Genomic DNA, 15,958 nt, shown 5'->3' on the forward strand with positions numbered 1-15,958 from the left:
TAAGCTATATCCTAATTAAACTAAGGCCTCAAACTGGCTTTGTCTAAACCGGGGCTGAGATTACTGAGATATTCATGTTATGTCACTTGATTTCAAATAACTGCAAAAGCATTTTAAAAATTCAATATATCATCCAGTGAGGGCTTGTTCATTTATTCATTCATCTAACTCTACCAGTCGACACCCTTGACTTATGTATCCCATCTTATCCTTGAATGTGAAAGTGTAAGCTAATTAAATAAGTTGTCTCAGACATTTAGCTCGTCATTCTGTTTAAAATTACTTGCTGAAATTGATCACTGTCAAATGGGTATTTCTGAATACGTGTCAAATTAAAAAATTCCTTCTGCAAAAAGCCCTGATTGAAGACAACATGACAAGATACGCATTTAAGCCAGTAATGAATTAGGCAGTATCTACTGCTCTTGTAACAATTGAATGATTGGTAAAGAGAGAAAAAACAAAAAAAAACAGAAAACACAGTCATTGCTTTGCAGTAGCTTGTTACAGGAAAGACCAACGGGCATTTATGCTTAATCAATGAACCATTTACTCACTTAATTAGAGGGTGTTAGTGAATGAGGTTTATTTGCATTTCAATGGCAAGCACCCATTGAAATGGCAAGGCCCACGTGTGTTTGCAGCCGAGACACATTTGAGTCAAATCATGCTGGCTTTCATTAGTGCCTTTAGAAGTTTCTATTTACTGCTGTATGAGTAACCTGTATGAGTTTATTTAATTTGTATGAGTAACCTGACTTCCGAAGAAAGTCAAGGTTGTGTTGAAGGGCTTTCTGCATCTCTTTCTATTCGGAAAATGCTTCGATATTGAGAACAGGAACTTTCAGTGCTCATTAAAGTTTGAAAAACTTTATAACACTTCATTATATGAGCCAACTAAACTTTCATGACAAACTAGCACCTATATGTTTGGCACCACACGCCCACACAGGACATAGGCCTACTCAAGTGGCTCACTTCCTCTTCACGGCCATTTCAGCCCATCTGTTACTGGTTTGAATTTTAGCTCAAGAGTTGATTTATGAAGAAAACTAACCAAAATGTATCTCTTTCCTTATTAATATTCCAAAACCCCCACCCTTCAGGTCTCTGAAAGCAGTATTCCAGGATGGATGGCAGTGGTGGTGAATGGCTCAGCACTCCCGTGCCCTCGTCTTGCTTGGAAAACGTCACAATGGAAAATTCCAGCGTGGGTCAAATCTACGAAGTCATGCTGCAGTCGACGAACACGACCAAGCGCAATCCGCAGTTTGTTGGCGTGGAGCTCCTTCAGTCTTTTAAACCTCTCATCATCCCATGCTATGCTCTTGTGGTCCTGGTGGGAGTTTTCGGGAACTATCTGCTGCTTTACGTCATCTGCCACACCAAAAAAATGCACAACGTGACCAACTTCTTCATCGGTAACCTGGCATTTTCCGACATGCTGATGTGTGCCACCTGTGTGCCCTTTACCCTGGCATATGCTTTTAATCCTCGCGGGTGGGTTTTTGGAAGATTCATGTGCTACCTGGTGTTCCTCATTCAGCCTGTGACGGTGTATGTGTCAGTATTCACACTGACAGCCATTGGAGTGGACAGGTGAGCATTGCATCTGAGTGTTGTGTCTCTTGACAGTGTGACTAATTCATTATTGCATCAATGTCAACTAGCATTCTGGGGATTTTTTAGTGCATGTTTATGTAACTGACTGATTCGGCTGATTAATTGCATAAGCTATACTGTTCAAAGCTCAAAACATTTTTAATGTTTTAAAAAATGTATCTTATATTTCCGCATTTACTTAAGCAAAATACAGTACACAAATGTTGTGAAATATTACAATTTAAAAAATAACTTTTCTATTTTATAATATTTAAAAATGCAATTTTTCGTTGTGAAGGAAGCTGAATTTCCAACAGCCATTACTATTCTGTGATAATAAGTCTCATCAAGTGTTTTTTTTTACAGTATATAAAATCCATGATGACTTAACGCACAGGTGTTTGTAGTACATAAACTAATCATAAAATTGTCATTAAGAAAAATAGGAAATATTATAATTAATTATTAATTATAATTATAGAACACAAATTATTGGTTATTATTCAGCAATGTATTTGATTTCTTAGCCAGTTAAAAGCAAGAGACATGAAAAAATAAAACCTGCCAATTAATCAAAAGTCAGAAAAAAAAAAAGATTACACTCACTTCTGAAATAATGGCTACGCCCTTGTTATCATTATCATGATATGCCATGTTGTCATTATCATGTAACCTATCATCATCAGTTGCGTTGCTTTCACTGGTATTCACAAATCCTCTCCCGTGACTTTATGGGATCGTAGTGTCCATCATATGCACACTTCAGAATCTCACCAGAAATAGTAGGTCATCTGAGTACTTTTTGACTACTATTTAATGAGTACTGTGAATTCAAACATACTTCTTTTGTCACATATCGTTTTTCGCCTACTATATAGTAGGGAAGTTTCGGATGCAGACAGAGTGTCTATTTACACTAAGTGCAAATAGCCTGCCTTGTTGTTGTTGGCAGAGGCTATTTGTGACCCTGGACCACAAAACCAGTCACATGGATAAATTGTCTGAAATTGAGATGTATACATCATATGAAAGCTGAATAATTAAGCTTTCCATTGATGTATGGTTTGTTAGGATAGGGCAATATTTGGTCGAGATACAACTATTTGAAAATCTGGAATCTGAGGGTGCAAAAAAATTAAAACATTGAGAAAATCGCCTTTAAAGTTGTCCATTTATGTTCGCGATTGTGCTGCATCCACTCACAAAAATAATTTTTTTTATATATTTACAGTAGGACACTTACAAAATATCTTCATGGAACATGATCTTTACTTAATATCCTAATGATTTTTGGCATAAAAGAAAAATCGATAATTTTGACCCGTACAATGTATTGTTGGCTATTGCCACAAATATACCCGTACTTGTGTACTTGTGACTGGTTTTGTGATCCAGGGTCACATTTATACTAACTCCACTAACCATTGTCTGATTGAGTTAGACAAAGTTACAAAGGAAATTGTAACTATTGTCTGATTGAGTTTAAACTAACTATTGTCTGACTGGGTTAGACAAAGTTAAAAAAGAAATCTCACTCATAACAGAATCAGTGTTGTGGAGAGTAAGGCAGGTGCCACAAACGGATGCCAGTTTTGAGAAGAAAATTAAAGGTTGTATCAGCGATTTCAGGCCCAAACATAAATGATCACATTCATCTAATCTTTCCTAACGATCCGCTAGCTGCCCTCCCCATAAGCAGGTCGTCAAAAAAACGCGTCTCTGTAGGCAGCCTAGGCTCTGAGATCTGCACACAAAAACAGTTGGTTTCACCACCACTCAAAACCAAAATAAATAGTGTTCCAACCAATCACCGACAGGGGTGGGTGTTGTGAGGTTTTGCGCTCGTGCACGGCTGCCTATGATGGCTGCGCGCGAAAACCTCACAACACCCACCCCTGTCGGCATGGTGAGCATGGTGGTCCCTCCTCGGAGGCGCTTCGCATCTCTTTCGAACGCGCTCCATATGATGATGCCATGTCCATCGCAGCATCACATGGGCAGGAGTCCTCGGGAAGTGATGATTCGGCTGTGCTGCCGCCTTCGGGCGCGCCAGCATTGCCCAAGTCAGATCCCGAGCTGACGACCATGCTTTCCCGATCCGCCGCGAGCATTGGGTTAGACTGGAACCCTCCACCCTGTCCTCAGCGCTCATGGTTGGATGATTGGTTTTTGGGTGGGGCCGCTGATCAACGTCAGCGTCCAACCCCAATACCTTTCTTCCCGGATGTGCATGAGGAGGTCTCGAGGTCCTGGAAGGCACCACTGTCTTCCCACGATCGCTCGACGGCCTTCTCCGCCTTTCCTCCCCTCGACAGGGTCACTGCCAAGGGGTACACTGGGGTTCCCCCGGTTGAACGTTCTGTTGCGATGCAACTGTGTCCTCAGAGCGCTTCTTCTCGGGGTGACCCTAAGCACCCATCCAAAGGTTTTCGTCTACTCTGGTGGCGAAGTCCTACAGAGCCGCGGGACAGGCAGCCACCTCACTGCATGCCATGGCCACTCTGCAGGTCTACCAGGCCCAGATGCTCAAGGATATGCATGAGGGCAGGACTGACCCAGGGCTCTTCGATGAGCTGCGTGCCGCCACTGATCTCGTTCTCCGGGCGACGAAAGTGACCGCACGCTTCCTGGGCCAGGTGATGGCCACCAATGTGGCCCATGAGAGACATCTGTGGCTGAACCTGGCCGATATGCGGGATGCCGAGCGGATGCGGTTCCTCGACACCCCCATATCCCAGGCCGGCCTCTTCGGTGGCACGGTTGAGGACTTCGTCCAACAGTTCCAAACCGCTCAGAAGCAGACTGAGGCTATCAAATATATTCTTCCCTGACGGCCCACTGCTGCCTCCACCCAGCCGTCGGCACAGAATCACAGCAGAAGCCGCAGCAACGCGGCTCGGATTGCTTCATATGACACAGCTTCAGCACTGGCTTCACGATCGAGTCCCGAGGTGGGCATAGCAACACGGCACGCTCCGAGTACCAGTGACTCCGGCCTGCCATCAGACCTTCACCCCGTGGACGAACCTCAGCTTTCTATGAGCCGGAGTGCCCTTAGAACGAGTTTCCAGGCATGTTGTTGTATCGACAGATGCCTCCACTACGGGCTGGGGCGCCATGTGCAATGGACATGCTGCCGCGGGCTCCTGGACAGGACCCCAGCGCCTTTGGCATGTCAATTGCCTCGAGTTGCTGGCTGTACGTCTCGCCCTAAACCGCTTCCATGCGTTGCTCAAGGGTCAGCACATACATGTCTGATCAGACAATACCGCGACAGTAGCGTATATCAACCGACAAGGTGGTCTACGCTCCCGCCGTATGTCGCAACTCGCCCGCCACCTCCTCCTATGGAGTCAGAAGCATCTGAGGTCGCTTCGAGCCATTTATATTCTGGGAGACCTGAACTGTTCAGCCGATGAGCTCTCACGGCTTCGGCCTCTTCCCGGAGAATGGAGACTTCATCCCTGCTCGGTTCAGCTGATTTGGGATCAGTTCGGGGACGCGCAGGTAGACCTGTTTGCCTCTCATGACTTGCCCACTGCAACCTGTTCTATTCCCTGACCGAGGGCACGCTCGGCACGGATGCACTTGCGCACAGCTGGCCATGGGGCCTACGCAAGTATGCGTTTCCCCCAGTGATCCTTCTTACACAGACCCTGTGCAAGATCAGGGAGGACGAGGAGCAGGTTATTTTGGTTGCACCACACTGGCCCACCCCAACCTGGTTCTCCGAACTTGTACTCCTCACGACAGCACCTCCCTGGCCAATTTCCCTGAGGAAGGACCTTCTTTCTCAGGGAGAGGGCTCCCTATGGCACCCTCTATCCGATCTCTGGAACCTCCACGTGTGGCTCCTAAACAGAAACATCACTTCCGCTCGAGCATCGTCCACGAGACATGCCTATGCATTGAAGTGGAACCTCTTCGTCAACTGGTGTTCTTCTCACCAAGCAGACCCCCTGAGATGCCTGATCAGTGTCGTGCTTTCCTTCCTGCAAGATGGGTTGGAGCGAAGGCTGTCTCCCTCCTCCCTGAAAGTGTATGTTGCCGCTATCGCCGCACATCACGACGCAGTCGATGGTAAGTCCGTTGCAAAGCACGACCTGATCATCAGGTTCCTGGGAGGAGCGAGGAGACTAAATCCTCCTCGCCCTCCTCTCGTTCCCTCTTGGGACCTCTCAGTGGTGCTAACTAGCCTGCAGAGTGCTCCCTTTGAGCCTCTGCAATCAGTGGAGCTTAAGTTCCTGTCAATGAAGACAGCGCTCCTGGTTTCATTGGCCTCCATTAAGAGGGTAGGGGACCTGCAGGCATTCTCCGTTGATAAAGCATGCCTGGAATTCGGGCTGGCTAATTCTCACGTGATCCTAAGACCCCGGCCTGGATATGTGCCCAAGGTTCCTACCACACCGTTTCGAGACCAGGTGGTGAACCTGCAAGCCCAGCCTTGGCACTGCTCTGTCCAGTACGCACCCTCCGTGCTTACGTAGACAGAACGCAGTGTTTCAGGACCTCTGACCAGCTCTTTTTCTGTTATGGTGGGAAGCTGAAGGGAAAGGCGCTCTCCAAGTAAAGGTTGTCTCACTGGATAGTGGACGCCATTGCCTTGGCATACCAGCAGCTAGGTCGACCATGCCCCCTTGGTGTGACGGCCCACTCCACCCGGAGTGTGGCCTCCTCTTGGGCTCTAGCGCATGGTGCCTCACTAACAGACATCTGCAGAGCTGCAGGCTTGGCGACACCCAACACATTCACGAGATTCTACAATCTCCGAGTGGAGCCAGTTTCTACTCATGTACTCGCTTCAACCAGCCGGTACTAGATTCTGCTCAGGTGTCTTTGCTTGCTCGCCATTCCTCTTCACGGACGGGATACGTGAAATATTCTCCTCAAGTGAGCCTGATAAGCCCTGAGTTCCTCCAGCACTGTTGACATCAGCGCCAGAGTTATGTCACCGGCAGCTTTCGTGCTTGGCTAGGTGCCTCCATGTGCATTGTTTCCCCTCTGGGCGACCCCCACATGTGTATTTCCACTGTAAGCCTCTCTGAGCATGTGTCTTTCCCTCAGCAAGCCACCTTGCCAGCCCTGGAAATATTCCATCTGTGGCTGGACACCCCAGTGATTTTCCATATGCATCCCCCTCCAGGTCATATGTGTATTCCCTAAGTCCTCCCCTTCGAGCAGGCAATAATTGCATATTTCCACTGAGATATGCGTCCCAGTGTACCTTGGTATTCCTGTGATAAGCAGGAGTCTTTCATCCGTGCCAGTCTCACGACAGGGAGCTCAGACCTAGACAGGGCACTGGAAGACAGCCGAGAGGTGGTGTGATTAGACTGGGAACCCCATTTCGTCATCACTGACGTAACTTGTAGTGAGCACGAAAGGGAACGTCTCAGTTACTGTACCGCTGGAAACGCCTGAGTTCAGTCTCGGCTCCTCAGCGAGAAAACATACTGCGCTATGCCAGCGTACTTCCTTATATACCCACGAGGTGGGGCGGAGCTACGCATGCAAAATCCATTTCGTCGTCACTGACATAACGTTGTTTCACCCAAACCTTAAATTTAATTCCCCCAAAAATAGACTTTAGTTGTTATTAAGATTTTAAGATTGTTCTAATTCTAATGCTCTTTAATGTGATATGTTGTTTGTATTGTATTCTTGCAGATCTGCAATAAAATAAGGTGATCAGACTCTGAAGTACTGCGCATACACATACAGTATGGCTTGCACGCTCCCCTTTAAATCACAAAATATTATGACACATTTTTTCTTTGTTTTTACAATACCTAATTAACCCAGTTTTAAACTGAGTGTGGTGTCTTTAGAAGTATCTATGCTGAATTTCACATAAATAAACAACAAAAATCCTGGGCACATACATTGATACAGGGTGCAGCGGAAGTTTTTATGCTATTTGAAGTGTGATAAAGGCCTATAGTGACATAGTCTGCAAATACATAGAAAGCTAGAGGGCTAAAGTAATATCAAAGTCTTGCCAAATGTGAAATACCAAGGACACCTAAGATAAACCAGGACTTATTTTCCCCATTTCTGAAAATATATAGAGGATCTTCTCATTTTACCTTTGTGACTTCGTAAAGCCCTTAACCTTCCTGTGTAGTCAGTGATGGATGATGGTACTGCACATTAGCCACAGAACGTGAAAAATTGGTTGATTGTAGTATAATAGGTGCATTAAGAATCCATTTACCTTACAGTGAAGGCTTTTTGCGCAGACAAGGCTGTCACCTCCTGTACGTGGTCAGGTGGTTCATCTTCTGTGCTTTTACACGTATTGAAACCCACATGAATACTGTCTTTGAAAGCCCTTGATTTATCGTCGGGTTTAGATGCAGACCCATTAAACCAGGCTGGATTGGCTGGGGGCAAGGAAATGTCAGTCCATTGTAGAGCTAACACATTGCAACATGTCTTCTTAAGCAAGACATGGAATAGGTCCATGCTCAAATAAAGAGTTAATTTTAGAGGTCTTGTTTTTATCCAGTTTCTAACAGCCCACTGAATTTAGAGGTCTTGTTTTGATCAAGTTTCTTACAGCCCACTGAATGTCTCTACAAAATCAACATGCAAAATCTCTCATTTGGTTCAGCTTGTTACGTTGTCTTTATATCTTATCACAAACCTCTAAAATGCAAATATCATTAAGAATGATTCTAAGAATTTACATTTCTGATTCTTACAGCAAAAACTGTGTTTTTAACATTGTTGCGGAGTAGTGTCACAACTAATAGGCTACTAAAGCTTGAATTGACAATAAATAGTTGAATTGTGGAAAATACAAAAATATATGTAAAGTATAATTCTTTTTCATTTTCAACAAGGCAATAAATATGATATAATCCTAACTAATAAAATACTCAATACTAAACTGACTTGCCATGTAAAGGGCTGGTTCACACACAGTAGGCTAGCGTCTTTCTATGGCGCTTATGTTTGATGTAAACATGCACCAGTAGACAGACGTCTTGTTTGAATGTCTTTTTCAAATGCCATGTCAAGTTAAACAAAATGTAACTTTTAAAAGATCCATACAATGCTGCGTTTTTAGTCATTCCGCTGCATTGGGTGATAGATGTCATCATTGGCATTTTTGGAGATCGGCTTTAATGAATTTTAGCGCCACTGTTGAATTGAATACGAATCCGACCCTTTTTAGGACTCTATTCCCAACGCGCCCGGTTTAAGAAATATACTATTTATGGAATCGAATCTCAGCTCTAATGTACTCTATGAGTCATACCATATTGCCTGAAATAAACATGCCTTTTCATAAAAAGTTAAAATGATCTGATATTGTAAAAGGCATTGCAATATCAGATAGGCTAACCTTGAATTTTGACACACAGTCAAGGTCTGCAGTGAAACAGTTCTGATAGCAGACAGGCCTATAAAAAATTATAATATATTCCTTTACAATGAACATCCAAGCAAAGAAAGAGGCAAGCTTTGTTTCTGAAACCCCTTATTAAAATGCTGTCAATTTTATAATCTTTTGTAAATCCAGCAGCTATAATCACAATGAAAGCATCCAAACTGCATATTTAACAAATATAAAACAACTGCAAGGCTTCATATGGGTAAACAATATGATTTACAAACTAAATCTAGCTTAAACTCTGGTGTTAAGAGATTTTTGGTTTCTGAGATTTTCGGTTTCTGAGAATTTTGGTTTGGATTAATAAGATTATTTATGTTTATGTACAATAAGGCTGCATTTATTTGGCTTAGTTCATGCAGGTTTATTTTAGTTGTTACAGGTTATTTACAGTAAAAAATAACTAATAAAAGACCCAGTTTAAAAGCATCGCAAGCTAAGAAGGAAGAGCATACTAAACTGTAATCAACATAGATCATGGATGACTACACACTGCACATATATACTAATGAAAACATTAAAAACTGCTATGAAAAGTTAAACAGTCTGTGTTTAGGCATAATTCAGTAACCTGTGCTTGCTTTTCTGTTCAAATTAACAGTGGTTTGTGAATGTAGATGCTTTAATTACAAAAAAAAGTATCCAAAGCGTTTACGCTGGGATGATATTATGCTAGTTCTGCGCAGGTCTGTAGTTTATCCACATCTGGGACGGCATGAGGGTGAGGGTGAGTGATGAGAGAATCCGGGTGGAATCCAAAATTAAACAAGTAATAAAAACTCAGTGAGTGTTTTAGCGCAATTTTCTCACGTTATGGGATCACAACACTAAGAGATAGTAAATCTTTTCCTGGATTTCTTTTGTGCGTTCCCGAGATTAGACCTTCCTTAACATAATGCCGAAAACCCGAAGTCTCTAGGTGGTCTGGTTGAGGAGTAGATAGAAGTGCAAGATTGGTGCACACAGACAGAACAGAAATCATGAGTTAACAATCGCAATTTTGTCCGGTGGAAAATTGTGCTAAAAATGTGCTCATGATATAAGAGGTGTTGAACTATTGCATGAGATACAGATACGAGAACACTGCCATAACTCATTGCCTTAAACTGTCAATTTAACTTCCAGATACTACGCTACAGTTCATCCACTGAAGAAGCGCATATCAGTTCTGGCCTGCACGTACCTTCTCTCTGGGATCTGGATTCTGTCATGTGGTCTGGTAGCTCCTGCTGTGGCCCACACATACCACGTGGAGTTCAAGGATGAAGGTTTCACCATCTGCGAGGAGTTCTGGATGGGTCAGGAGAGGGAGCGACTAGCCTACGCTTACAGCACGCTCTTCATCACCTACGTTCTTCCACTGTCCGCTCTTTGCATCTCCTACTTGTGCATTTCGGTGAAGCTTCGCAATTGTGTGGTGCCGGGTCATCGTACCCAGAGCCAAGCGGAAGCCCAGCAGGCTCGGAAGCGCAAGACGTTTCGCCTGGTGTCCTTGGTCGTCGCTGCTTTTGGGATCTGCTGGCTGCCAATAAGCGTCTTCAATGTTCTTCGGGATATTGATATAGACTTGATCGACAAGCGATACTTCCTGTTGATCCAGCTGTTGTGTCACTTGTGTGGAATGAGTTCATCTTGCTGTAACCCGTTTTTATACGCATGGCTGCATGACCGTTTCAGGGCGGAATTGCGGAAGATGTTTACCTGTCATAGACGGATAGGCATCGGGATTCCTGCTAACAACTGTGCCATCGCTAGCGTGGTCCTCTGACAGAAAATTAGGCTAGCAGGTTGAGTTAGTTCAAAGACCAGCAAGGCTAGCAAAACACTGGGCTGCAAGCTTCTGGAATGGAGAAAGTGTTCACATCATCCTCTGCCAAGTTCCTCCATGTGCATCATGTTCAAGATGGACACAGATGGTCATTCTTGGAAGTACATACCATGTCTGCTGGTAAGAAAGCTGTTGGATTAAGCCACAAGATTTCACCATACTGTCTGTGATTTGGATATGGATAACCTAAAAGGAAACAGGCTTTGGATGTTGGTCTCATCACAGAGAATGGTTTCTAAAAATCTGCAACAGAAACATTGAACTTCTGACACCCAATTTAAAAAAAGTGAATGAAGTACAGATTATGAAGTAACGCCTTTCAGTGTTTGGAATAATGTCACTGCATATGTTTATAAGATATATAAGGATATAGGATATAGGATATATATATATATATATATATATATATATATATATATATATATATATATATATATATATATATATATATATATATATATATATATTATTTATTTTTTTTCAGCCACAGATAAAATATTTAAAAAGGACACATGGACTAGAGAGCTATTCAATATTTAAACTCTTTACTAATTAATTGTTTTCCTAACTTTTGAGCCTTTTATGTTTTTTTGTGCTTCTAAAGTATGCAAAAATACACTTATTGTCTTTGTATGCAAAGCAAACTTGGTCTGGGCAAAGATAAAGTTATTTTAATTTTGCAGGAAAATAATATGACTCTATTGATGTTGTAATGTAATTAAAAGAATCTAGTATCTTCACTGTCCAGAAGCAAACATGGAACAAAACTAAAAGTTCAGAAAGGAATGTGCCACAATGTATCAGGCCAGTCTCACTTGTGATTTTAACTGTACAATTTTGAATAAATTCATGTTATGTGCAATGTTGCATCAATAAACAATGTCTGGACTGGAGGTTTGTTTTATACTGAGACTTCTCAGTATGATCACTCAAATTGATGGAGATAGGAAAATTTATATTTTCAAGAAAAAACAAATCATCACCAAGCATTACTATAGCTCACACTTATACCTCCAAACATTACAGTTTGTGCTAAAGACATGAATGATGCCTCAAAACATGCAGTTGGTCGATGAGAGGTTTTCAAATGGTAAATGATTAACATGATAAAAAATCCCATGGAATTACATTGTAGGAGCCTAGCCAAATCTTTAGGTCACAGAGACAATTTTTTTGTCCAACACCAGACAACATAGCAAAACCCTTACGACAACCCAGAACACCCTTCTAAAAAAGGGTTTTAAAAAGTACTACTTATTACATAAATAATACACTTTAAAATAATAAGTGCAAGCTGATTGTAATTTACAATGAAATAAAAATATATTTGTTTAAATTTATTTTAAATGCAATGATGCAAATTTTGATGCACTTTTACATATATGTAGGCTACAGTTAAAATGATAATAAAGTACTTTACATGTGCTTTAGTCAACACAAAAATAAATGTACTTCTTTAAAGAACGACAAAAGATTATTAATGGTTTAAAATGGTATAGCATTTAATTTGACATTATTACAGTTCACTTATTAAAAGTGTGTTAAGAAACACAGTCATGTAAGTGACTCTTCAAGTTCACCTAAGTGGCTTTTTTCAGTAATATTATATTAACTGCAAGTAGAGTATGTACATTCAATAGAATTAAGTGCACTTTTTTTCACAAGGGCACCCATATTGTCACCGTTTAGCATTTTCCTAAAATCACTCAAGACACCTTAGTACCCCTAGCAAACACATTAGCAGTGAATTTTAGTAATACTAATAAAACATTATCATGTTAACGTTAGTTCTAACTTTAATTCACAGAGCTCCTTCAGTACAAAAACTGTTGCGTACAGTGCAGAGATAAACTGATGAAAAGAAAGAGACTGCAGAAACACTCTGGGCATGATAATATCCTCACCAACAGCCGAAAATGAAAATGATGTGTAGCAATAAAAGATAAACCAACAAAAAGGAAAGCAGTTTGTGTTTTTCTATTGTACCTTTTCAATGGTCTGCCATCCCAGCACATCAAAGACTACAAAAGCAAGGCTTTGATAATAAGACCAGTGATTCACAAGGAGGATGGCAGAAAATGTGAAAGACCAACAAGCTGCACACTGCAAATGAGTAACTAAGACACCTACAGCCCTTCATCTCTCAGGCTGCTGGTTTCCAGATCAAATTAAGCTCCCAGGTTTCAGATCTATTGTGCAAACACAAAAGAATATGCTGCTCATTGCTCAGACACACTGCAGTGGCGGATTTACATCTATTGGAAATGAATCGCACAGATCTTTTGTTTCTAATGCTAAGGTCCCCCAGGCCAGAAATGGAGAAATGGAGAAACAGTATTGGGTCATCTCACTATTTGTATCACTTCACTTGTCTTTGCATTAGTGATGGGGATTTTTCAGTAACTTTTTCTACAGGTTACATCATTATGTCAATAGGTAGCAAAAAGTGAGTCACTGAATCATTCATTCAACTGATTCGTTTGTTTTATTCAACCCAGTCTCACTAGAAAAGCTAGCTATTTTACAACACCACCCTTAAATATAGCTGTCAAAATGTGAATTAGCCACCAATTTGCCAAACTGTAAAATAGTTGTGAATTGCCTTGAGAGTGTATGTTGGTTTTATTCAGGAATAAAACAAAAGACTCTCTTTATGAGTCATTAATTGAATCATTCACTCAACCGTTTTATTCAGGAAATTATGTTATGTTATTCATATTTGCGCAAATGCTGGTTCTGGTTTGTTTGGAAAAAAAATAATATGCGCAAAAATAGACGTGCATAAAATGTAAGTTACTCAATATTTTATCTTTTTTTAACTATAAAACAAAAACATCAAAATGATGCAGCACTCTTGCTTGTATGATATTGCCGAACTTTCAATGTCTAGAATAATTTCACATTCACTTTTAATGAGGGAGGGACTACAAACTTTTAACTAAAACATTTCACTTCTTAAACTTGAGCGTTGTCTGGTGTTTTTTCAACACATATTTGTCTCTGCATTTGATAAACAATAATTGTTGGACTCCCAGCAGTTCCACTGTGGACCTCCTGTTGAAGACTTTTTCATCTTAAGCAAAATAAAAAAATAAAAAAACATCAATGGATCTATGAAGGAATTCAACTGAAGGGAAAATATTTTTAAGCAATTGTTGACTGAAAACCTGTGAATGGCGGTAGACAATAGGATTTTGCAAACAGAATATTCCTGATTTTTGAAAACAGCACAGGCAGAAAGCAGTTATTTTCTCTTTGTTGCCACTCTCATATTCCTCCTCATAATGTGTTATTATCCTCTGAGCCGTTTCCTGCTGTGTAAGATTCCTTACAATTAAGATACCCAAGAGATAAGATAGATATGTTTTTATACAAAGTATTTTTTATTTAACAAGTCTGCAAAGACCTGTTACTGAGAGAATTTTTTTTGTCCACTTTTTTGTACCTAAAATTTGCTAAATTGTTTGCCAATCTTGAAAGCCTTTTATAAACCCTCTTCATAATGGAAAACAAAACTTCCCGTATCATATGTATTTTTACCTCATTAATGCTGACAATCAGCATTTTCTGAAGTCAGATACAACTATTTTGAGCAAAAAGAACTAATCGCATATTTCAGCCTAAAGGTTTTGTTTTTTGTTTTTCTATCCCTTGATATTACACACTCTCACTGTATTACACCCAGAACATAATGGCACTGCACACATAAATTGCACATCAATATATCTGCACATAATGACATAAATGTGTCTGGATGGAACTGGGAAAATCACTAAATCCATGTTTTCTGACATTCAATAATGCAAGCTACATGCATGCATCCATTTTACACTCCACTTTGACTGAATTTTGTTAATACAAATCAGACAATATCAGCCTTTCTGACAATTATCTAATTTCTAGCTACTAATTAGCCAACTGTAGATACTGTCAACTGCATAACCTTTAAGCATTGAGTAAGGCAATGCAATTAGTTTCAGATATTTGGATGGTTGTGTGGTGAGTGGCACCAGGCCCCCACTCTTTGCATGTAAAAGTCAATTCTAATAGCAGCCAAGAATCGTTTTAAGACATTGCACGTAATGATGAAGGCGTGCCATCCTCTTGAGGAGCCCGGCAAGTAGTAGACAATACAGTGTGCTGCATTCTACTGCCATCTGGTGAACAATACTGTACTCAACAATCTGCTCCTCTAAGCTTTATTGTTGTATACTATCATGTTATTTTATGAGCATTCAATCGTTATAGCTATTAACCCCATAAAGCTTCTGACGTCTGATTAATAGTTTATACTTTTAGTATGAATGTCCTACTTCAAGTCATGGTACACATGTCATATTGTTAGTAATATCTCAAGACTTACTGTACTAATGCAACTTATGCTTACTTGATTATCAGATTACATCATTATGATACATCAGGGAATTTTTTTGTAAATCTCTTAATCATGATTGTATTGCATTGCATTATACAATAAAAACTACAGAGCTTTGATCATAAAACTAATTGAATTTTTGTCGTATTTTATTGGGATATATACAGTAGAGTAACATCTGATATTTATTTTACTTTTTGGTCTTTTTTTCTTTTAGATTTTAAAATAACGGTTTAACAAAATTGTTCCATATTCTGACTATTGTACGTCATATGCCAGGCTAAATTTTCTTTACTAACATTAACAAAAACAGTCATTGCACACTGGCTGCAGGGATGGTTCGCCAAAAAAAAAAAAAAGTAATAATAATAATACTTCATTTACTCACCCACATGTCAAAAAATAAGGTATTTTCATAAAGATTTTAAAAAGGATAAAGATAAAAGTGTTGTTCTTTGTCTAAACAATGATGGTCCGATTTTGTTTTTACTTTCATTAAATGGACAAAGACTGTCAAAACATTTTTCTAAATATCTTATTTAATATTATTTTTCAAAGATGAAAAAGTCATACATTTGGAACGACATGAGGGTGAGTAAATTACATTTTTTGTTGGGCAAATCCTCACTTCAACAGTTCATTAATGCACATTAAAATATATTGACTCGTATACTTTTGCATTTGAATGTTTACAAACTACTGTTAAACATCATATCAATGAAAATCCATAAATTATTTATATAAAACACAGCTA

At 40.3% G+C, this 15,958-nt stretch overlaps 1 protein-coding gene across 1 annotated transcript; it reads left to right on the plus strand.

Moving 5' to 3' along the window:
• Positions 1 to 1,129: 1,129 nt before the first annotated feature.
• On the plus strand, positions 1,130 to 10,769 carry prlhr2a (prolactin releasing hormone receptor 2a; the record flags this gene model as incomplete). The annotated part of the gene is made up of 2 exons (XM_081349026.1): positions 1,130 to 1,599; positions 10,127 to 10,769. 2 exons carry the CDS (start codon positions 1,130 to 1,132, stop codon positions 10,767 to 10,769), a joined length of 1,113 nt encoding a protein of 370 aa, XP_081205152.1.
• Positions 10,770 to 15,958: the final 5,189 nt, after the last annotated feature.

The sequence above is a fragment of the Scardinius erythrophthalmus genome (genome assembly GCF_964197995.2).
Source record: "Scardinius erythrophthalmus genome assembly, chromosome: 20".
Taxonomy (NCBI): Eukaryota; Metazoa; Chordata; class Actinopteri; order Cypriniformes; family Leuciscidae; genus Scardinius; species Scardinius erythrophthalmus.